General features: G+C 43.3%; 1 protein-coding gene across 1 annotated transcript in view; it reads right to left on the reverse strand.

Annotated features, from left to right (window-relative positions):
• Positions 1–24044, reverse strand: part of RIMS2 (regulating synaptic membrane exocytosis 2) — a 616900-nt gene that overhangs the window by 195542 nt on the left and 397314 nt on the right. Inside the window, exons 20-21 of the mRNA XM_084848966.1 lie at positions 13209–13274; positions 3389–3496 (exon numbers count right to left, since the gene is read on the reverse strand). Of these exons, the coding sequence (XP_084705092.1) occupies positions 3389–3496; positions 13209–13274 (174 nt within the window). The remainder of the gene's footprint in view (positions 1–3388; positions 3497–13208; positions 13275–24044) is intronic.

Below are 24044 nucleotides of genomic sequence, written 5' to 3' on the forward strand. Positions count from 1 at the left end.
TCAAATCAGTCCATCCTAAAGGAAATCAACCCTGAGTGCTCCTTGGAAGGACAGATACTGAAGCTGAAGCTCCAATATTTTGGCCACCTAACGCGAAGAGAAAACTCTCTGGAAAAGACCCTGATGCTGGGAAAGACTGAAGGCAAAAGGAGAAGGGGACGGCAGAGGATGAGATGGCTAGATAGCATCACCGATGCAATGAATATGAACTTGCGCACACTCCGGGAGAGAGCACAGGACTGGAAGGCCTGGCGTGCTATGGTCCATGGGGTCACGAAGAGTCGGACACGACTGAACGACAACAACAACTGCATTAAAATATCTAAACCTGTATAATAATATCTCAAATAAGATTAGGAAATAGTAGAAAGCTATTTCATGACAATGGCCCACAGTTTGATCTTGTTTTGTTGTAGTTTATTATTGAGCTGAGAGGAGTTTGATGACCACTGTTTTAGTTATTCTGCCCTCCCTGCCCACTGAGAGTCATGAGGGTTTTGTCATTTTTTGCCTAGCAAATACTTGACAATATAATAATCAGAAGCCAAATACACTAACATCTATTCGGCTGAAACTAATACATTGTCTCCAATTTGCAGATGTGGAAGGCTCAGGGCTGGTTTGGTGCATGGTTCCTTCATGAGTCCCTTAACAAATTGCAGAGCCACAGTGCCCTCCATAACCGCCAAGGATTGGATCTGAATCTTCTACAGAAATAGCACGTACTTGGATGCTCTCTGATCTAGGCATTCAACATTTGCTAGTTGTATAAATTAAATTCCTTGGTAGAAGACATGGGTGTACTATCAACAACATTTTAATCTGGGAAACTGTCTGATGCAGTCTTTGAATCTGAGAGCTTCACCACATGAGGTTAAAATCCTGCATCCTTACCAGGGCTTCTGCTTCCAGATTCTTTGTGGAATTAAGATCGGCTCCTTTACATGGGCAGACACATGCTTTGAATCAGGGAACTCCTTTTTCAGCAAGTTCTATATGTTTCATTTTACAGCCACTAGATGGTGCTGTGATTATAGCGGAACTGCACAATTACACACAGCCAATATATCGGATTAATGTTCCATATCAGGTTATCTTCAGTCTTTTAAAAAACGGGATAAAGGTCAGAAAGCACAGGCGGCACCCTGGAGGTTGATGATGTTGTGTAAAGGACCCGCAAATTTCTGTGAGTGACCAATCACAAGCGTGCAATAAAAGCCTCCTGTAGAAATGCTCTGTGTTACATTTCAATCTCAGCCTTATGTTCTGAGTCAACAGTCATTGAACATTTAGCATCATCTGTGCCACAAGGTAGTGGAGTGTCCAAAGCCAATGACTGACAAATTTCTGTTACTGATCTGGCAAATTTCTGTGAGTGATCTGCGGTCTGTGTGAAAGGTCTGTCACCCCATTTGGGCAGAAAGGGCTTATGCTTGGATCTCTCATGAGATCTCAGATATCATCTCTGAGGCATTTAGAAGGAGCCTCCATAGAAAGTGCCTTCTGCTTTGCACTGCTGGGCCTTGCCAAATTGTCATCTCTCCTAATTGCTCATTAAACACGGGAAGCTTGGGTTATTTTATTTATTTATTTAATCAATTTATATAGTGCTTACCATACCTAAAAATACATCTAAGTGGTTCACAAAATCAAATATTAAATATATATCATAATAAATAAAAAGTCATCAAATAAAACATTTAAAATCAAAGGCATGGATGAGACATATTCTCCATTTCCAGTGTAAATGTCATTGCTCAAGTATCTGGAATACAAGGTTGTGCTGAAACTTAAATAGTGATGCTCATCATCTGCATACAGTGGTTAGGAATGACAGGTAGGATTTCATGGAACCAAAAAGGAAATCTCCAATCAGTGACATATGTCTGCCGGAGGTGTTCTGCACCAAAGCAATCTGGTTTCCATGGTGGGTTTAATATTCAAGCTGTCTCTGGAATTCCTCTACCATTGGGGAGAAGGTTGCATGAGTGGTACCTGATATTCCTTGCATATTCCTGATATTCCTCAAATAGAGGAAAGTATGCCAACATGGAATTCTGGGCCTTTGCCACCTAAATTTCCTATGTGATATCCATTTAGAAATCTTCTTGACAGTTCTTTGGTGAAAGTCTAATTGGTATCAGATGAATACCTAGTTGGTATTCTTTGCTGGCACATCATACACCTCATAATTCTGCTGGATATAAGACTGCCACAATTTTTCATAACTGCCTTCATTCCAGGGTTTTGGAAGATTTCTTCAGATCCACATCCTTTATGGAAGTTTTATGCATCCCTTTTTCATGACTGTGTGAGGTTAGGACCTCTGTCTGAGGGTCTGAACTGATCTCCTCTGCAGACTCTGAGCCACTGTGTTACTCAGGAGATTCAATAGTGGAAATTTAGAGATGAGGTTTTCAGGGAGGCCATCTCTGAAACTGCCAGTCTTCTCTCTCCACTGGACAGCCCTAAGTCTGGATTCTCCAACTGCCATGACTCATTTATAAATTTTAGGCAAAGACAGTGCCCATCCAACTAGGCAATCATGTCCCTACACTTTTCACACTTGTTAAAGAAAAAATGTTTTGCCATAAAATTCTCAATCTGAGGGACTCTCTAAGTCATTAGTGTCAACTAATCATGAAGAGAACTACACACACAAACTGTGGCTTTCTCTCCCGCTCAGGTCAGGAGGCTAACAGCTCATTATACCATGGCAGCAAGTTCCTTATATATCTTACCATGGAACTGAGTGGGTGAGGCAATAACTCCACTCCCTTGACTGAGTTTCTTCATGCTATAAGACATAAGTCAAAGGGAGGGGAATGAGCACCTCATGTTCCGAAAGTTCAAGTTTTCATGATTTAGTATGTGCAGGCACAGAACCCATTTGTAGGACTGAAAGAGAACCAAATAGTTATTTAAATATGATATTTTTGATAACTGAATTTTTCTGTTATGGAATGAATAAAGATACATAAATGTGAGTAAAGTGACATATAGTAGTAGTAAAACAAAACTAAAGAACCAAGGGTGGAATCCAATTACATTCTTCCACTAAACAGAACTGCTTCTGTCAGAGGAACACGAAGGGGGGGGGGGGGGCGGCGGATTTTTCCCCACCCTCTGCAACACCCCAGCCATACCCTCAAAATCTGCTGTGGAGTGTTGCAGAACCCTCTTGAGCAGATCAGGGTGGCAGGGAGCTGCAGAGGGGAAAAGAGGAGGAGCAAGTCCTATTGCATAAGTAGACTTCTGCTTGTGCAGTGTTCTTCTTTCTTCCAATGTATCATTTAAAACATAAATGGCTGCTTTCTGAATGTCAGTGAAGTACTGCCTGTTTATGTCTGATGTGGGAGGCTAAATAAACAGTCCACACCAATTATACCTCTCAAATTCATAGTAAGCACCCTCAGAATAGGTACGGCACATCGTACGGGATCGAAGTAATCTGATTGCATCTTCACAAAAGATAGGATACATTGAGTGATCCTTGCTGCCAAAACATAAGGGGTGAACATGAAGCTAAAGTAAGAATAGGCACACAAGCGAATACCTTTCAGGCACAAAGTTAAACATTACTCACAGAAGCAAATAAAAATGAATTAAATAAGAAAAGCATTGGCCAACTCAGAACTGTTATGGAGATAAAGCATATTAATGCATACATGTTAAATTATGGTTAGTGCAAGTTATTCTCAAAATAAGAATTAAAAAACTATAATGTTTTGGACTCTACATCTAAGAACAGGAGTCTCAGTGCAGTTCCAGATGTTACCAGAAGTGGCACCAGTCAAATGTACAAGGGACTTTGGTGACTGCCCAGCGGAGATTTTCCCAGGGAAAGTTCAATAGCCATATATGTGGTAGTTCACACATTTCTATCCACAAGTTCCCCTTCAAATACTACCAGACAAATGTGGAGATAAAAACAGGTTGCTTACCTTTAACTGTAGTTCTTCGAGTTATCATCTGTGCAATCACACATACGGGTTCTGCCTCTGCAGAGTCTCCATGGGAATCTTCTAGAGCTGAGAGTTTTAGGTGGGAAGCCCTCCCTTCCACGCATGCCTAGAGGGCAGTGGCCCTGCCTTTCCCCTCTGTTTCTCTGAGGATGCCATAGCAACAGCCCCAAACCAAGAGGATAATGTAATACATCCCAGAACACCTGTAGCAGGGTAGGAGGTTTGGTTGTGTGACTGAACAGAGGGCCATTCAAAAAAACTGCAGCTATAGGTAAGCAACCTGACCTCCTTCTTCATGGTCTCTCTGCATCACACATAAGGCTGACTAACCAGGTGACTTAACAAAAGGAGGAGGAAACAGGTGGTCAGAACAGTGTAGATGAAAGCACTGTCTGTCCAAAGGAAGCATCCTTCCTTGCTCAAACATCAAGGCAATAGTGTTTAATAAACATAATGGGCTGAGACCAGGCAGTAGCCCTGCATAACTCTTGGAGAGAAACACCTCTCAAAAAAGCAAATGAAGAGGCAATAGCCTGAGTGGAGTGGGCCCAAACCAAACTTGGTACCAGAAGCCAAGCCAGGGCATAACAAAGTATAATTGTGTCGAAGCCCCAAACAGAGTTGTGTCACAACCAGAGAGCCTTTACTTTTACCCCCATAAGAAATAAAGTGTTTGGGGTTCTTTCTGAAGGAAGCTGTCTGATGTTGATAGAAGGCCAGGGCCCGTCATACATATACGGAGTGAAGGGTGTAGTTAGATCTGGAAAAAAGACAGGAAGAATAAGGTCCTGGTTGAGATGGAAGGAAGAAACCACTTTTGGTGGACAGGTTGGATGTGGTCTGAGCACCACCTTATCTCTATGAGGGTCAGAACACTGGGGTCAGAACAAAGCGCAGCCAGTTCACCTGCTCTTTGTCCAGAAGTTATGACAACAAGAAAGAACATTTTTAAGGTAAGCAGATGAAGGTCGGACATAGCAAGAAGCTCAAAAGGTGTGGACATTAGGGCAGTCAAAACAACGGAGAGACTCCAGGTAGGAATAGGGTTGGAAAATTGAGGGTATAGATTCTTAAGTCCCTTGAGGAATCTCTTTTAATTGGATGAGAAAAAAAACATTGTATGCCTTGAATCCGACAGTGGGATGCAGTCCTCTCTTACAAAGTGTCAAGAACTGAAGAACATGATGAAGAGAATAGCTGATGGGATCAACAGGAACAGAAATGGCATATCACAGAAATGCTCTCTATGTTACTGAGGCCTGATGATATGGACAAGGTGCTTGCAGCAATGTGACCAACCACATGCCCTCAATCCCTGCCCCTCTAATAAAAGCTAGCCGAGGAGGTATGTCTGGGTGGGTTCAGGGAGTGATAAATGCTTCCCTGTGGGAAAGGGTGGTCCCTGCTGTCTTTAAGGAGGGAGCAGTGCGACCTCCCCTGAAGAAGCCCACTCTGGACCCAACGGTATTAGACAACTACTGTCCAGTCGCAAATACCCCTTTCTTAGGGAAGGTACTTGAGAGGATTGTGGTGGAGCAATTATGGATGCTCTTGGAGGATACTGATTATCCAGATCCATTCCAGTCTGGGTTTCGATCTGGTTACGGGACTGAATCAGCCTTGGTTGCCCCAATGACCTTTATCAAAAGAGGGACAGGGGAGACCAACCCTGTTAATTCTGCTCAACCTTTCATCAGTTTTTGATACCATCAACCATGGTATTCTCCTAGATCGACTCCACGGGATGGGTATTGGAGGCACTGTGTTACAGTAGTTCCAGTCCTACATACGGGGCCGATTCCAGACAGTAACACTGGGTGACTACCCCTCAGCCCCTTGGCAATTGTGCTATGGGGTGATGCAGAGTACACCTTATCCCCAATGTTGTTTAACATCTATATGAAGCTGCTGGGAGCGGTCATTAGGAGATTTGGAGCTAAATACCATCAGTATGCTGATAACATGCAGCTCTGTCTCCCTGTCACATCTGAATCAGGAGAGGCTGTGTAAGTCCTGGATCAGTGCCTAGACTCAGTAATGACCTGGACGAGGGCCAATAAACTGAAGCTGAATCCTGGCAAGACAGAAGCCCTGTGGGTGAGTGGTCCCAGGTCCAGGAGATAGGCTCATTGCCTGTTCTGGATGGGGTTGCACTCCCTCTGTAAGATCAGGTTCGTAGTCTGGGGGTACTCCTAGACCCATCATTGTCGCTGAAGGACCAAGTGGCCGTGGTGGCTCGGACTGCCTTTTACCAGCTTTGGCTGGTTCGTCAGCTACAGCCTGTCCCAGACAGGGATAGCCTGGCCAAAGTGGTACAAGCATTATTAACTTCAAGACTGGATTACTGCAATGTGTTCTATGTGGGGCTGCCCTTGAGGCTGGTCCAGAACCTGGAGCTAGTGCAGAATGCAGCAGCTCAGCTGTTGTCAGGAGCTGCCACTTTTCAGCATATAACTCCTTTGCTGAGGGAACTGCACTGGCTGTTTATTCGCTACCAGGCCAGGTTTAAGGTATTAGTACTAGTGTACAAAGCCCTAAACAACTTGGGACCAGGATTAGGGATGTACGAAAGTTCCGCCACGGATCTCGAGGAGGCCGAATGCCAGCGCATTCAGCCCCCCAAAATCGGTGGCGGAACGGCCTGCCACACCCCCCCGGGACAGGACTTACCTGGGGTGGATCTTCCTGGCGGCGGCGGTGGCTCCGGCGGCCGGTCTTCCGACCGGCTGCCACCACCGCCATTTCCAGGTTTAAAAAAAAACAAAAACAAAAAAAGTGATAGGCTATGTAAAGATTTACGTAGCCTATCACGGCTAGATTTTTAAAGAAACACCGTGATAGGCTACATAAATCTTCACGTAGCCTATCACGGCTGACTTAAAACAAAAACAAAAAAAACGTGCGTACGCAAATGGCGGCGCCCATGGCCGCCGCCATTTGCGTTCCTTATTTTGGCACGTCTTAGTCTACGTAAACATTTACATAGACTAAGAAGGCGAAAATAAGGGGAACGCAAATAGCGTAGCATCCATGGGCGCCGCCATTTGCGTACGCGCGTTTTTGTTTTTTGTTTTAATCAGCCGTGATAGGCTACGTAAAGATTTACGTAGCCTATCACAGCTGACTGCAGGGACGCAAATGGCGGCGGCTACAGGTTTGAAATTGGTACCATCTGATTGGAGAATAACTGAATATTCTATAGATGCCCTTTGGTCCTAAATTTAAACATAGGTGGTGCGATGGAATGTTGGTCACACCAAAGTTGGAGGGTTCTGACTGGAGCAAATATAAGGAGCTATTGAAAGGCAGATGCTGGGGGAGTTTGCCTGGGAAGTATTTTGCCAGAGGGAGGGTCTTTGTGAGAGCCTGGGAAGCCTGAGGAAGACATAATCCAGGAAGATGAGCAACCGTAAGACCAGGAAGCCAATCTGAATGCAGAGAGGATGTGAGGCAGAAGCTGAAGAAGATCTGCAAGTGAGGAGAGGAAGGCTCCTGGAGCAGCCTTCAGAGGAAAAAGCTGAAGCCTGAGTGTCAGCTGGTGGCAGTGGTCTGAAGCAGAGAAGGTGCTGGAACAAACTGAAACACTTCATGGGAAGCCTGGTGAACAGCCTTAAAAGTTCCCAGTGGAAGTCAAACCCTACCAGAGAGAAAGAAAACTGCCTTTCAAGCCCTCATTGTTAGGCCTGTGAGTTAACTGGAATGGAGCTTGATGGGCTTCTAACACCTGATTGGTGGTAATGGTAACAATATAAAGCTATGTTTTTAAACCTTGTTTCTAAAGTATAGAAACCTTGTTTCTAAAGTAACAGCAATCTTAAATAATAAACTTTCTCATTTTATTTCATAGAATCATAGAATAGTAGGGTTGGAAGGGGCCTATAAGACCAATGAGTCCAACCCCCTGCTCAATGCAGGAATATAACATTTATTTTTCAATAAAATACTATATATCTTTCTTTACTTTCCCTACCTTAGGATAAAGAAAAAGGAAAGGTTCCTCCTGTGCAAGTACCTGGTCATTACTGACCCTTAGAGGGACACCACTTACGCTGGCGTTTTCATGGCAGACTGTAGTGGGGTGGTTTGCCATTGCCTTCCCCAGTCGTGATTACCTTTCCCCCAGCAAGCTAGGTATTCATTTTACCGACCTTGGAAGGATGGGAGGCTGAGTCGACCTGAGCTGGCTACCCGAGACCCGGCTTCTGCTGGGATCGAACTCAGGTCGTGGGGAGAGTTTCGGTTGCAATACTGCCGCCTACCATTCTGCACCACATGAGGCTCTACCTTAGGATAAAGGCATATATTAAATAAAGGGGTGGCTTAATGGTGGCAGCTGAAGTGAAGTGTGGGATTGCCGAGTGATGAAAGGTGATCCTCACAAGTGGTGGCTATAGCAGTAGGCATGTCCCAGTAAGAAGAGATGTTCCTCCATATTTGGTGATAGCAGTGGGATTGTGCTAGAGTAGAGGGCAATCCCTAAGGCTAGTTTTATCACAAGGGTCAATCTGCTCAATGGCCCTTTTCTGGGACAATAACGTGACTTATTCTTCCAGAGGGGGAGTAGAGGCCATAACCCACAAGAGGCCTAAAGGGGAAGCCAAATGGAATTCGATCAGGTGCCTGACTGTGCCGAACAATGGCAAGAACCCCTTTGTCTGTGGTACTGCAGTGCCAAGCCTAGGGGTGTACGGATTCCCCACCGTCTGTTCCGGTGGGGAATCCATGGGGGAGGGGTGATCTGTTCCTCCCCCCCGGAATCCTCCGGAGCGGCTCTGCTCCGTGAGGATTCCAGGGAGGGGGAACCAGCTTGGGGCCACTTACCTTCCCTCCTGCCAGCCAGAGCCGTTCGCCTCCTCCCTGTCCCTGACAGATCTCCATGTCTTAAAAAAAAAAATGGTGATCAGCAGGATGTGCCCATAGACTTATACACAAAATAGAGCCTATGGACACATAGACTTAGACGCAAGATTCATGACTCTATTTGTATCTAAGTCTATGGGCACATCCTGCCAATCACTTTTTTTTTTTTAATTAAAGAAAAGACATGGAGATCGTCAGGGTCAGGGAGGAGGCGAATGACTCTGGCTGGCAAGAAGCAGCCAAGTGCCGATCTGCCTCCAGTCCTCCTGAAGCAGAGGTAAGTGGTCCCGATCTGCTGTGGATTCCTGAGGCTGGATTCCAAAGAATCCGGCCTCATTTGAATCTGCAGCAGATTTCTCTGACATCCCTAGCTGAGCCTCATGATACCTGTTTAAACGGGTGTTGAAGATTGGAACGTTGGCACCCACAGGTCCTGTGGTCAAAGACACTGCTTATGTCCATCCCCTGGCTTCCAACACAATTGTTGTCTGTACTGAGTCAAGGGGAAAGGTCTCTTGGACTTCCATCTTCTAAAAGGTTTGATCAGTTGAGGAATAAGTTGGCTGACACTGGCACTGAGGCCTACAGCATGAGTAGTAAGGTTGTTGGGCAGAGCCCACCCCCATCTTCTTCACAGATGGGATCAGGTTTTTTTGATGAGGCCTGCAAACCATAACCGCCATAGAGCAACTGTCCTTGCCATGGACTTTGTCCCACAGTCTGCCACATGCTTAGTTGTGTCGGCACCTTGTTTGGCCAAGGCAACGGCTTCATCCTGAAAGAGATGTGCAATCTCTTTCTTGTCATCCTGCAGATATTCAAGCAAAGAGGTGGTTTTCTGCCATAGGAAGAACTGGTATCAGGCCATACAGGCTTGGTAATTTTTAATGCAGAATGACAGTGCAGCCATAGAATAATTCTTGCATACTACAGCATCCAGCTTGTGGCCTTTCTGATTGGTCGGTGACAAGTGAGGCTTCAAGGATGCCTTGTTATGGCTGGATGTTGGGTCAGGTGCTGGAAGAGAAAGGCACAATTATTGTGTTGGACACGGTAGAGATTCTCCATTATTTTGGATGACAGAGGAGCAGAAGAGGGCTTTTTCCAGGACTCCCTTGCATCTGAGGAAAGAGGGAAGAACTTGTAATACAATGGGTCCAGTGGATTTGGTCTGGACAAAGTCCATTACTGGGTCATCAACTGAGGTATCCACTTCTGTACTATCAAACCTAAGGATCAATTGTTCTGTATAGGGATGATTATCCTCTGCTGGTGATGGTGGTGAGTGACTTCTGACTCCCTGATCTGGAGAAGAGTGGACAGGGGTTGACTAGGGGTTGATAGTCATTGGATTCTAATTCTAACTGTATTGGTGGATCAAGTGATTCCTTTGGAGTAGCAGCAGCAGCTGGATCAGGTGCTGGAGGACAACTAGGCATAGTCCAAGGGACAGATGGTGTATGAATGGTAGTAGGGACCTGCACCCATGACTCTACAGGGGTTGCATGGAGAGGAACTTCTTGTGTAGGTGGGACCAATGGCATTGTTCCATGGTTTAGGGGCAGTGGGACTGAAGCTACTGGGACAGTTGGGAGTGCTGGAGATATGATAACTGGTGTCTGTGGTACCAGTGTTATTGGCTCTGATACCATAGGTCTAGACAGAGTCACTGTAATAGTGTGATGTTTCTGTAAAGCCACTGATAATATGTCATGAGGATCTTTTGAACTCCAGCAATACCTCTTAAGTCCAAGGGGGATATGGTGCTCTTTGTAGTGTCTTGTTAGGGGATCCATCTGTTCCAGAATTGGGATGGCAAGCAAAAGGAACTACTGTCATAAGGCTCTTGCCAGGATGATCCCCATCTTCTTCTGCCCGGGTAGAAGGAGATAGAGTGTCTCGAATAGTACAAGTTGGGTGAATCCCTTCTGGAGACTGGTGAATCATGGGGATAATGCACCATTCACAATTCAAGGCAGCTTTCGATGGGTGACCAATGGACATGAAGCGTCTTTTATCTCCCCTTCTGACATACAGCCAACAATGCGGACCTCATTCAATGCCATGGGGGAGACCCATGGGGGACCCATCACGGGGTCACAGCAAGAGTGGTGGTGGCTGAAGTGGTTCCTGTTGGGAAACAGCCAAATGGCCCTGTGAGACGAGAGAGAACATGGATGTAGGTGACTTTGCATCTCTTGCTGGTGGCTTTGAAGTTTTCCTCTTTTTTGCTCAGGTGGACTTGCTCTTCCTTGGGATAGAATGACCTAGTATTAGCAGTCATTCTTGAGGAGAAGGTGCCAGAGGTTGTACTCCTGATGGAGCCATGATGGTAGCCAGAGCCAATGGTCAGATGGGGCCAATAATGATGGTACTGAGACTTATAAGGAAGCCAGAGCAATTGTAAGTGATGGCTTGGAAGTCTGGGGTGAGAAAGATCTGGACTGCTTTACTGAGTTCACTGCTTGTAAAGTGTGTTCCTACAATACGGCATGAAGACAGAAGAAGTGGTTCTGCTGTGCTTGTTTGGTAAATCCTTGGCAGCATGTACTGGATTCTACCACATGCCTTTTGCCCAAACAGAACAGAACAGGTAGAGATTGTGGCTGTCAGTGGTAGCTTGCTTCCACAATCCGCACACCTACTGAAAGCAGCCTGAAGGGTCATAGGCTGCTGAATGGGACTGCAAAGGTGGTATGGTGCCGATGAAAAAAGTTAATGCTAGTTTGAAAGGAAAGAAAAAGCTAGAGAAAAAGAAACTCAGCTCAATCAGCAGAGATGAGTGATTTAGTTTGGACAAAAGCTCTCAAGGCGGAGGCTGCTGCTGGAACGGTCAAACAAAAACCGGGGGGGGGGGGGAGGCAGGAAAACCACCCTCTAGGCATGTATGGGTACGAATGGGAGGGAGGGAGGGCTTTCTGCCTAAAAGTCTCAGCTCTAGAAGGTTCCAACAGAGGTTGAGCAAGTGCAGAACCCATGCGATGCACAGAGAACTTGAAGAATAACTGGTATTTCTCCAGTGACATCTAAACCAACTCTCAGTATTGATTCTGATGTAACATTTTCCATTCACACAATGGCCCATTCCAAGCAGATGCAAATGTAATCCCCTCTACAAACATCTGAACCTACTGCTACACTCTCAAAAAAACAAACAAAAACAAAACACCACCCTCCCAAGAAGAAATCAGTACTATCAGTGCTGGTAACTTGTTGGGTAAAAGGAACTTCATGGTCTCAGTCTGGAAGACTTCTCTCCCTTTTAAGTGATTATTAACACTGTCAGAGGCTGACCGTGAAAACCATCTGTCAGGAGCATTCTGCTTGCACCCCAGAGTCAATAATAATAATACAAAACATTTATACGGCATCATGCAAGTAATCCTTACAATTATTTTGTAAGGTAGGTCAGTATTATTATACCCATACTGCAGCTTGGGAGCACTGGAGCTGAAAGACAGATGCTCACATAAAGTAACCTAGTGAACTCACACCTTCAGCTATGCCACACTAGCATTAATACGTATTCTTCCCATTGTTGTTGTTTATTTGGTCAGTCGCTTCCGACTCTTTGTGACTTCATGGACCAGTCCGCGCCAGAGCTTTCTGTCGGACGTTGCCACCCCCAGCTCCCCCAAATCAAGTCCGTCACCTCCAGAATATCATCCATCCATCTTGCCCTTGGTCAGCCCCTCTTCCTTTTGCCTTCCAATTTCCCTAGCATCAGCATCTTCTCCAGGGTGTCCTGTCTTCTCATTATGTGGCAAAAGTAATTCAGTTTTGCCTTTAATATCATTCCCTCAAGCGAGCAGTCTGGCTTTATTTCCTGGAGCATGGACTGGTTTGATCTTCTTGCAGTCCAAGGCACTCTCAGGAACCTCCTTCTGCAAATGGTCAGCAATGCCTGGATAGTGACTTTTTGATGATATGAGATTGTGATCTTTTAGAAACTATATAGGGGTGTATTGCCCCTGCAGTAGGCTTCAAATTCTACTTTTGAAGCCTACTGCAAGGGCAATACAAGGTGGAAAAGCTATCTCAGAATGGGTTATCCCATATCTTTTTCTGGAATTACTAATGAGCAAAATCTAATATCTGGAGTTCGAAGACAATGTTGATGATCAAGTGCTTTATTTCACACAACAACAGGGCAACAGTTGCTATCAAGTGCAACTTGCTCTGTACTGGTTAGGCAAAACATTGCTGTTTTTAGGACATTACAAGTAATACTTAGTTAATACTAATGCTATTAGTAATATTAATTATTTTCCCATAAAACACATGTGAAACTATTCAGTAACCTGAATAGTTTGAAGGGAAAATATACGTTCAAGCAGGGATATGCATTTATACACACAGATTCACACAAAGGGAAACAGATACCTGGCATCTCTATGATGGTAGTCAGTGGACTGAGTATGATGGGACCAAGGCAGAGTGAGATAATGACTGAAAGCACAGCAGAAACAAAAATAAAAATGTAAGACAATGAAATGAAGACAGGCTACTATACATCACAAAATAAGAAGCTGAAGGATAGATGGCGTGAGGGCAGAACAGCTACAAAATCATAGTCTAAAACAGTGAAATAGCTGTCAAAACTGTAGTATTCACAAAAGCAGACCAAAAAATGCATAAAATACTGAATGACTCAAATGGATATGTTAATGATAGTTTTATCATCTAAAGGCACAATTTATAACTTTGCCCCACTGCACTGTGCTAATGCACCTCTCTTGCCGCAATGCCAGTGCAAGTAGCTGAGCCCCAGGCAACCTCAGGTATATATGAGGCCGGAATCTTGTGCAGCAGACAGGTCAAAGTAATTCATTATATCAGGTCCTGTTGTTCGTGTGATTACTGAAAAGGGTAACTGCCCCAAAGTAAATACATTCAGAACAGGATGAGGCAATAAGCTGAGCAGTAGGTTTGCAAAGGTACCCCAGTGTCAACTCATAGAGCCATCTTGGCATGTCAGAGCAGTTTAGAAACAAAGAAAACCCCCTTGACCACTTGATGCTAAAGTAAGTACATCCTGCCTACCCCTCCTCAAAGGTGCCCGTATTCTTCCCCACCACCACCATCATGGGGGACAAATGGTCCCATGAAAGTGTATGTATGGGGGGGAAGGGATTCTTCCCCGCCCTAGTTGGCTTCTTCCATTTATCTAGGTCCACTTTTATGTGGTGAATTATTGGGCCAAAACTGATCTTACGCATACTATTTAAGTCACATGAAAATTTGATCCCAAGGTAACTGATTAGCTTGTAAGAACATACAACACTAAATCTTGCTACAATACTTGCTTTTTTCTTTTCTTTTTTGCATTTCAGTACTTGCAATTAAGTCTGGAACATATGCATCCAAAACTCTAACTTCTTTTGTTAGTGCAAGCACATTGTATTTTGCTTTTTAAAACTGCACCAAATGCAGCTGCTATGAGAGGAAGTTAGCATGGGCAAGCAGACACTACAGGATGCCTGAACATTACAGGTTACCTGCAAGCCCTTTTAAAAACAGGTTTTGCTTCTTCAGAATCTGGCAGAGCCCTAGTCAAAAACATAAGACAATTTTTTTTTATTTTATAATTAAACCCAGCAGTCAATAACAAAAATCTCATATATGGAGGACTATTGAGAAATGTGACCTTTGCAGCTTCAAATAGGAAGTGATCTGATCTACATCTACATCTTCTCTTCCTGCAGCCTACAGCTACAAGAAGAGAAGGGTAGTAGTAGTGGGAGACTCCTTGCTGCGTGGGATCGAAACCCAAGTATGTCACGAAGACCCATGGACTCGCCAGGTATGCTGTCTCCCGGGAGGATGGATTAGAGACGTGACTGAAAGGTTGCCTGCACTCATAAAGCAGGTATCCCTTTCTTCTCATCCATGTGGGAACAAGTGATACCGCCAAGCGGAGCTATGAAGAAATCATGTCAGAATTTGAAGCTCTGGGAAGGAAACTCAAGAACTTTGGGGCCCATATTTTTCTCATCCATCCTTCCAGTAGTTAGAAGAGGGATAGAAAGGGAACGAAAAATACTCTGGGTGAATGACTGGCTATGAAGGTGGTGCTGATGTGAGAGATTTGGATTCTGGGACCACGGGCTATACTTCCTGGAAGATGGACTGTTGGCAAGGGATGGGTTGCACCTCACAAAGGCTGGGAAGAATGTGTTTGGCCACAGCATGAAGAACTTCATCAGGAGGGCTTTAAACTGAATCCTACGGGGAAGGGAGATGTAAAGTTGGGGGTAACAGTGGATGAAGGCTCATGCACCACAATGGAGGGAACAGCTCTAACAGCACCCAATAATAGTCTTCACAAACATGTAGGAAGAAGAAAGCCAGACCATGAAGCACATGGTCTTCGATGTCTATATACTAATGCCCAGAGTATGGGAAACAAACAGAACGAACTTGAACTCTTAAAACAGGAGGGAAATTATGATTTGATAGGTATAACTGAGACTTGGTGGGATGACTCTCATGATTGGAATACAGCAATTGAAGGATATAAGTTCTTCAAAAAGAACAAGAAGGATATAACTTCTTCAAAAAGAACAGAAAGAGAGGTGGGGTTGCACTATATGTGAAGAATACTTATCTCTACCAAGATATCTCTCTAGGTATCTCTACCTACAGGAAGATGAGATTGGTAGCCCCATCGGGAGCATCTGGGTTAAAATAAATGCAGCAAAGAATAAAAGGAACCTGGTGGTTGGAGTCTACTACCGGCCACTCAATCAAGGAGAAGACAAGGATGAAACTTTTAAAAAGCAAATTGCCAATGTTTCAAGAAAGCATGATGTAGTAGTAATGGGGGACTTCAATTTCCCCGATATTTGTTGGACACAAATTCTGCAAAACATGGCCCCTCCAGGAAATTCCTGACTTGTGTGGAGGATAACTTCCTCCTACAGAAAGTAGAGGTAGGAACTACAGGATCAGCTATCCTTGACTTGATCCTAACCAACAGAGATGACTTAGTGGATAAAGTAGCAGTTACAGGAACTCTGGGGGAAAGTGACCATGTTATACTTGAGTTCTTGGTTCTAAAGGAAGCAAAAGCCAAGTGTAGACAAACCCGTACCCTGGATTTTAGGAAAGGTGATTTTAATAAACTCAGAACAATGATAACAACTAAGGTCCCATGGCAAGAGACTCTAATGAGAGATGGGTGGGAGTTTTTAAAAAAGGAGATTCTCAAGGCACAATTACAAACAATTCCAACAAGAAAAAAAGGTGGAAGACAACAGAGGAAGCCAATGTGGCTTCACAAAAAGCTTAGGGATGACCTGAAAACAAAAAAGGACACATATAGGAAGTGGAAAGAAGGCCAAGCAACAAAGAAAGAGTACGGGCAGGTAGCACAGAATTGCAGGGATGGTGTCAGGAAGGCTAAAGCTGAGAACGAGCTGAGGTTAGTGAGGGATGCTAAAAGCAACAAAAAGGCTTTCTTCAGATACGTCCATAGTAAAGGACAGAGGAAAGAAATGGTGGTTCAGCTATTAAATAAGGATGGCAAAAAGATAACAGATGACAAAGAAAAGGCAGAGGTGCTCAATTCCTGCTTTGGCTCAGTCTTCTCCCAAAAGACGGTCTATGAGCCCCCTGGCAAAGGCGAAGTACAGGCTGAAGGGGCAAGACTGCAGCTTGAGATCGATAGGCATATGGTCAAGGAATACCTAATTACTTTGAATGAGTTCAAATCTCCAGGGCCAGATAAACAGCCCCCTAGAGTAAAAAAGGAAGTGGCAGAAGAACTCTCAGAACCACTGTCTATTATCTTAGAGAAATCATGGAGGACGGGTGAAGTGCCAGATGACTGGAGGAGGGCTAATGTTGTCCCTATCTTCAAAAAGGGTAAAAAGGAGGAACCTGGGAACTACAGACCAGTCAGTCTGACATCAATCCCTGGGAAAATTCTGGAGCAGATTATAAAGCAATCCATCTGTAAGTACCTTGAAAACAATGCCGTGATTACTCAAACCCAACATAGATTTGTCAAGAACAAATCCTGCCAGACAGATCTGATCTCATTTTTTGATCAGGTTACCTCCCTTGTGGAGTGTGGGAATGCTGTGGACATAATATACCTCTACTTCAGCAAGGCTTTCAACGAAGTGCCCCATGAGATCCTGATTAGTAAACTAGCTCAAAGTGTACTACATGAAACAACTATCAGGTGGATCCACAGTTGGCTACAGAATTGGACTCAAAGAGTGCTTATCAATGGGATCTTCTCAAACTGGGGAAAGGTAATGAGCAGGGTACCGCAGGGCTCAGTCCTGGGCCCAGTGCTCTTCAACATTTTTATTAATGACTTGGATGAGGAGATGCAGGGAATACTGAACAAATTTGCAGAGGACACAAAATTGGGTGGGATAGCTAATACCTTGGAAGACAGAAACAAAATTCAAAGTGATCTTGATAGACTGGAGCGCTGGGCAGAAAACAACAGGATGAAATTTAATAGGGATAAATGCCAAGTTCTGCACCTAGGAAAAAGAAACCAAATGCACAGTTACAAGATGGGGGATATATGGCTCAACAACACTACAAGAGAGAAGGATCTTGGAATTGTGCTAGATCACAAGCTGAATATGAGCCAACAATGTGATGTGGCTGCAAAAAAGGCAAATGCTATTTTGGGCTGCATTAATAGAAGCATAGCTTCCGAATCCCGGGAAGTACTAGTTCCCCTCTACTCAGCACTGGTTACGCCTCATCTGGAGTACTGTGTCCGGTTCTGGGCACCGCACTTTAAGAAGGATGCAGACAAGCTGGAGAGGGTTCAGAGGAGGGCAACAAAGATTATCAGGGGACTGGAAACAAAGCCCTATGAAGAGAGACTGAAAGAAGTGGGCATGTTTATCCTTGAGAAGAGAAGACTGAGGGGAGATATGATAGCGGTCTTCAGGTACTTGAAAAGCTGTCACAGAGAGGAAGGCCAGGATCTCTTCTCGATCATCCCAGAATGCAGGACACGGAATAATGGGCTCAAGTGACAGGAAGCCAAATTCTGGCTGAACATCAGGAAAAACTTCCTGACCGTTAGAGCAAGACGACAATGGAACCAATGACCTAGGGAGGTAGTGGGATCCCCCACACTGGAGGCATTCAAGATGAGGCTGGACAGTCATCTGTCGGGGATGCTCTGACTTGGATTCCTGCGTTGAGCAGGGGGTTGGACTCGATGATCTTCTAGGGCCCTTCGAACCCTTGTCAGTTGGATTTTGCACTTCCTGAGTATTTCAATAATTTTAAACTCAAGAAATATTATCAAAATACATTTTAAAAAAGTGTATTTTAAGAGAAAATATGTTTGGGGCACAATCCTATCCAGATAGGCTGCCGCCTCTGAACTCGAGGGCAGGAGAAGCACGGAGGGGATCGTTCCCTGTATTTTCGGCTAGACAGTTGATTGTGGCTGTCTAGCTGCGGGAGGATGGAGCGGGGGAGGAGGCTGCTGTACTACACACTGGATGTGTCGTACAGGCATTTCCGCCCTCCCTGCCCCGGAACGCCCCCAGACACGCCCTTTTTCGGCAGCTCCGCACTCCACTTGCGAGCGTGGACGGAGCTGTTCCACATTCCTCCATGTGGGGAGGTCAGTTCTCCGGGAACCGACCTCGGAGCCTGCGCTCCAAGGTCGGTTCCCGGAAAGCAAGATATACTATGGCCATCTAGCCACTGTCTAGCAGCCACAGGATTGCTCCCTCCATAATGCAAACGTGGGACGTGCAACAGAATGTTTCATAGAATGTGTAGAGTGCTCCTGTCCAGGATACTCCATTCCATTCGCCCTCCTGTCCTATTTGCACTCCCAATAATCATTCAGCATTCTGTGGCCACAGAGCATGCTCAGACCTCAGTGGGCTGGTTAGGGTTTTTTCCCCATCCCTTGAGGTTGTTTTTTTCCCTAAAAAGTTTTTACATTTCTGCAAACCTTAGGATTTCTCTGAGCCTGCCAATACCTCCTTCTAGTGCATGGATGGTGCTGTTTGGGCTATATAAGCAACAGCATTTGCAGATGAACATTGGAGATAAAAGAGTGATATTTTGAGAGAAAATAAATATAGAGATGTGTTGTTTGCAAGAAAAGAATTTAAAAATGAGAAAATATATTTAGAAAAATGTATTTTGAGGATTTTTTGTGTGGATTAAAAATATTCTCAAATTAATGTAAAAACGAGAGGGAACAGACTTATAGATGAATACATGCTAAAGTAACATGGACCAGATGATTTTACCATCTCTACTCATATTTTGTCCATTTCAACCCAAATATCTTTTTATTTTGGCTAAAAAAGGACCCACAAATATTGAATGTTCTTCATGTTATAATAAAGAAGGTGGGAATAACTGAGTGAATATACAATGTATTATTTTACAGTACTTACTAATTAGTAATGAAAAAAGAACAAAATGGTAATGAAGAGACCAATGCATAATAAAATCTCCTCCTGAATGCACCTTTTGAATTTCAGTGTTCACCTTTGGAATTACAAAAACACTGGGCTGGATCCAGATGTAGTCATACTCAGAGTAGACCCACTGAAATCAATGTCCCATTAATTTCAATTGGTCTACTCTAAGTATGACTAAGTCTAGACCATCCCAACATCGTTGTATTTTATATTCAAGACAAAGAGAGATGAGAATCTTAGATTCAGATTAATTTATACTTAATCAGAACTGGAGACAAAAAGAAGATTCAGAATCAAGAACAGCCATACTTTCTTATATAAGCTTAAATAATCAATTCACTTTACTTCATTATAATTCCAGATGTTATGTTAATGAATAACAGCACAGTTTTATTTGTAATTTCTTTTCCAATTTTTGAAAGTTTCTCATAAAACTGGGTTTTTCCAGTTCAGTATTTGTCTTACCAAGGTTACTTTTTATAGCACTTAAAAAACAACAGTGAATTGTCATGGATCATGTAGTAGCCTGTCATTTCAAGGATTTCTCATTTTGGCAGATCAAAATCAGTAGCTCTCATCACAATTCAAATAGCAACGCAGCATGATTTGTTGGTCTCAGGAGATACTTAAAGCTAATGCTTACATAGAGATTTAAGCTCTCTCATTCCATGGGACATGGCTTGTCTGAATCAGGAAAATGCAACCTCAGTATATCCTGCCTTTATCAAGATGGAGCATACCATACTGTGGGCCACCATTATCTAAGAAATTACTACTGGCCAGTAATATAATTCAGAGTTCATGCAGGTAATTTTCTGTGGATTATCAGGTATTTCAGCTCTCTCACCAAAAACAGTTATTCACTGGAATGATGCCTTAACAAAGGAAAAGTAATGAATACTGCCAGGCATGGCTGATTTGCTTACCTCCTCCTTTCCTGTCACCTTCTCCCCATTACATATAAATCAATTTGAGACTTCTCCAACAACATTCATGGCTCTCTTGCTGCTATTCCACCTTAGATTTAATTTTTATTTAACTTTATGAGTCATTAATATCAGACATAGAGATTATTCTGGAGGACACTGATATTGCAAACATGCATTTATGGAATAAACAGCTACAATAGCTTTTTGAGGTACATATATGCTCAAACTTCACACAGAAATTTTAACCTACATTTCTCCTTATGACAGGAGTCTACTAGGAATCTTGTGACAAAACTGAAAAGGAGCTACTGTGGAAGGTTTTTTATCCTGTTGCCTCCTTTGTCCAGCTGAAGAAAACTTTGCTGGAGGTTATAAATTTCTTCCAATCATCACCATGTGAGATAGGGGAAAAGCCTTTCCCATACCCTCTCTACTATTATCAAAAGTTAGCAACCAGTAGTACTGATTTCCCTCCAAGAATGGCCAAAACCCAATCCCACCATTGCTCATCCCATATGGGATAGAAAGATCAAAACAAATTCAAAAAGAGAAGATAGTATTTATTTAATTGTATTTATATCTCATCTTTTTTCTCCAAGGAACCCAAGGTGACGTACATAATCCCTCTCCTCTCCATTTTATCCCCACAACAACAACCCTGTGAGGTAGGTTGGGCTGAGAGTTTGTGACTGGCCCAAAGTCACCCAATGAGCTTCCAAGTGGGACTAGAACTCAGATCTCCCAACTCCCAGTCCAACACTCGAACCACTACACCACACTGATGTAGTGTACTGTATGTAGTGTATACACAGATACACTAGTATGTATCTGAAAATGGCAGCTGAAAAATGGCAGACCTAAGAACAAAGAGGACAGAACCAACTAATCACCAATTAGAGACTCAGCTAGTATCATTCATAACTTGGTTACTTCTGGATTGAACTCTTGTAAGACATTCTATGTGCTCATGATGATGGCTGCAAACTTCAGCTACTTCAGAATACCACTGCCCACTTGCTATTGGGTGTAACTTGGCGTGAACAGATTACAACTATTCTGCAATGTCAACACTGGTTACCACTTTGTTTCTAGGCCCATTTCAACATTCTAATCTTGATCTTTAAACCATATATGCTCTGGGCCTGACAATCACAGGGAGCATCTTTTTTTGACATATCCTCCACGTCATACCCCAAGCTTTAAGAGCAGCCAATGAGGCCCTTCTCTTCTAGATGAAAGGCTGTCATCCACAAGGAGCAGAACCTTTTCTCTGTGGTAGCTCCAGAACTTTGGGATGCTCCCAAGAGATCCATTTGTCTTTTTCCTCCTTCTTCCTTCACACATGAAAGGAAGGAATTGGAAGTTTTAACTTTCGCTTTTGAATAAATCGGAATTTCTCATTACACCTGAACTCAAGAAACTGTTGTTTGTTTGTTCGTTTGTTTAAAAACATTTCTATGCCACGTTATATTATAAAAATACCAAAGTGTACAAGTAAGATAATACAACCCCCCCACAACAATAAAAAAAGATTAAAAAAAACCCAGAACAATTCATAAAAAATACAATACCCAATCTAGCAGTAGTGTATATTGATAAAATCAATAGTCAGGAAATGCCTGTTGAAAGAAATATGTTTTTAGCAAGACAGAAAATGACAATATCGTTGGTACATGCCTTATGTCCAAGGGGAGGCTGTTCCAAATAATAGGTACTATCATTCCGAAGAACTTCCTCCTATGAAGGCTCGGTGACTGTGGTTATTTAAACCATGGTATCAAATGAGTTTGAGCCTGGTTTGTCTAATCAAAGTTAGAATAAACAAGTCTGCTGAGTTCAGATATAATGGGAAATCACAGTTTATTTAAAGTGAATAAAGTTAATTTTATTTTTAAATTTTATTTTTAACCTACAAATTAACTTTTAATGTTAAGTTAAAAGTGAAAGCAGAAGCCTTCAATCTTCTCCATGCATGGAGGGCAGGGGAGTGCGCAAGCCTGAGGCTGATGCAGGCTGGTTCCCATAAGAATAAACTGTGGTTTGTTATTAGATTTGAACTGGGTGAATGACTTGCTGAAAGTCATTATAATTATTTATTATTTATAAAAGTTCCTAATATGAATTAGGAATTATACCAAAACAGAAAACCACATCCCCGCCCACAACCTCATTATCTAAAAGGGTTAGTATAGGTCAACATTTCACATCCAGCTTCAACTTTTGCCTGCTATCTAACCCAAACACTCTCAAAATGGTATGATAAAATTATATAATGGTTCATACATGAAAACCAACCTTTCTCCACACCACCCTCATTATGTAGAGAACTGGGTTGTACAAGGATACAGTTTGTAGCAACCAGCAAATATATCCAATTACAGTGGCCATTTCTCTAGTTGTAGAAATAGCTATGGGTCACTGCCAGCTGTATCTGTGAACAGACCAGTTTATATTGAGATTTCCCCATGCAATCCTGTATATATGAGGGATCATATGAAGAAAATAAGCAGTCTGAACCAACCCATATTCTATCAAATAAGTGCAAATTAGTGTCACCTCTCTTGTGATTTCTGATTATATGTGTCCATTATCAGCAATACGGTTATTAAATATGGTTATTTATTTAGATTAAGATGAATTAGGAAATGTAACCTAATTGGACTGGTTCAGATGCAGTGTTCCTGGCTTCATAGACCATGGTTTTTAAAGTCAGGAATGAGATTCGGGCCTGCACACTGCTCCCTCACTCCTCCCCTACCAGGGTAATATCCTGGTTATTAAAACAACATTAAACCATATTTCCCTGTTTTGCATATAACATGAACTCTAGTTTACACAAAACAGGATCTCTGCGCCAAAGCTGGTGCTGAAGAGAAAGTGGGGAGGGGAGGGGTGAGGGAGGAGTGCCCAGCTTGACACTTGTTCTTGGTTTTATAAACCATGGTTTATGAAGCTAGGAACATTACTTCCAAACCAGCCCAGAGGCATTCATAATACTTGAAGAAGATGAGAAAGAACCTTTTAGGCATGAGATACAAATATTAATTAAAGGTACATGAAGATCTTCAGAACAATGCTTATATAATCCTGTTGGAGAACCATCTGTACTAGTGTTTCTTCTCAGCAAAAAGCTATTAAATGTGCTAATTTCACTCCAACTAATTTCATGCTTCAAAGAGAGCATATTTCAGTATTGTGAAATTAACCTTTGGTAGTTGGTAATAATATTAACAGAATTTCCCATCACTTACTAAAGAACCATCATATGTCTAAGCAATGTCTGCTCATTTGATACTCACAATCACTGCACCCATTCTGGAAAGTTCAGGGTATGCCAAAAAAATCACAGTTAGGTAAAGGAAATCATGGCAATTGGCAAAAAGGGAGAAAATTTACATGTAGTAAAAATGAGAGATGGAAAATGAAGTTATTACCTAATGTATTTAGATTCTTCTCATAGACAGGAGAAAGATCCTATCTCTGAGACTGGGTAGAAAAAGATAGCAAACACTTCCTGAAAAGGCAAGACCTCTCCCCAGATCGCCAGGAAGGTTCTATGACAGGATTTTATTTTAAAGCCAGGTGAACAACAGGGAAAGAATTAGGGATGGCGGAGAATTTCTCCCCGAAACTTCGGGGGGCCGAGCGCCAACGTGTTCAGCCCCCAGAACAAGTTTCGGGGAGAAATCCTCCGAACCCCCCCGCCCCCCGCCCCCCCCCCGGGACGGGACTTACCTTCGCCGAATGTCCCTCCCGGTGGCTGGTCCGGCCGGCGGTTCGGCGGGTGTTCGAGCGGGGCGGGAGCGGCAGCCGCCATTGCAATGAAAGAAAAAAACAAAAACGCCCCCTGATAGGCT

Source organism: Heloderma suspectum, chromosome 4 (assembly GCF_057233095.1).
Source record: "Heloderma suspectum isolate Gila_16-S chromosome 4, 16-S_ref, whole genome shotgun sequence".
In the NCBI taxonomy this organism is placed as follows: Eukaryota; Metazoa; Chordata; class Lepidosauria; order Squamata; family Helodermatidae; genus Heloderma; species Heloderma suspectum.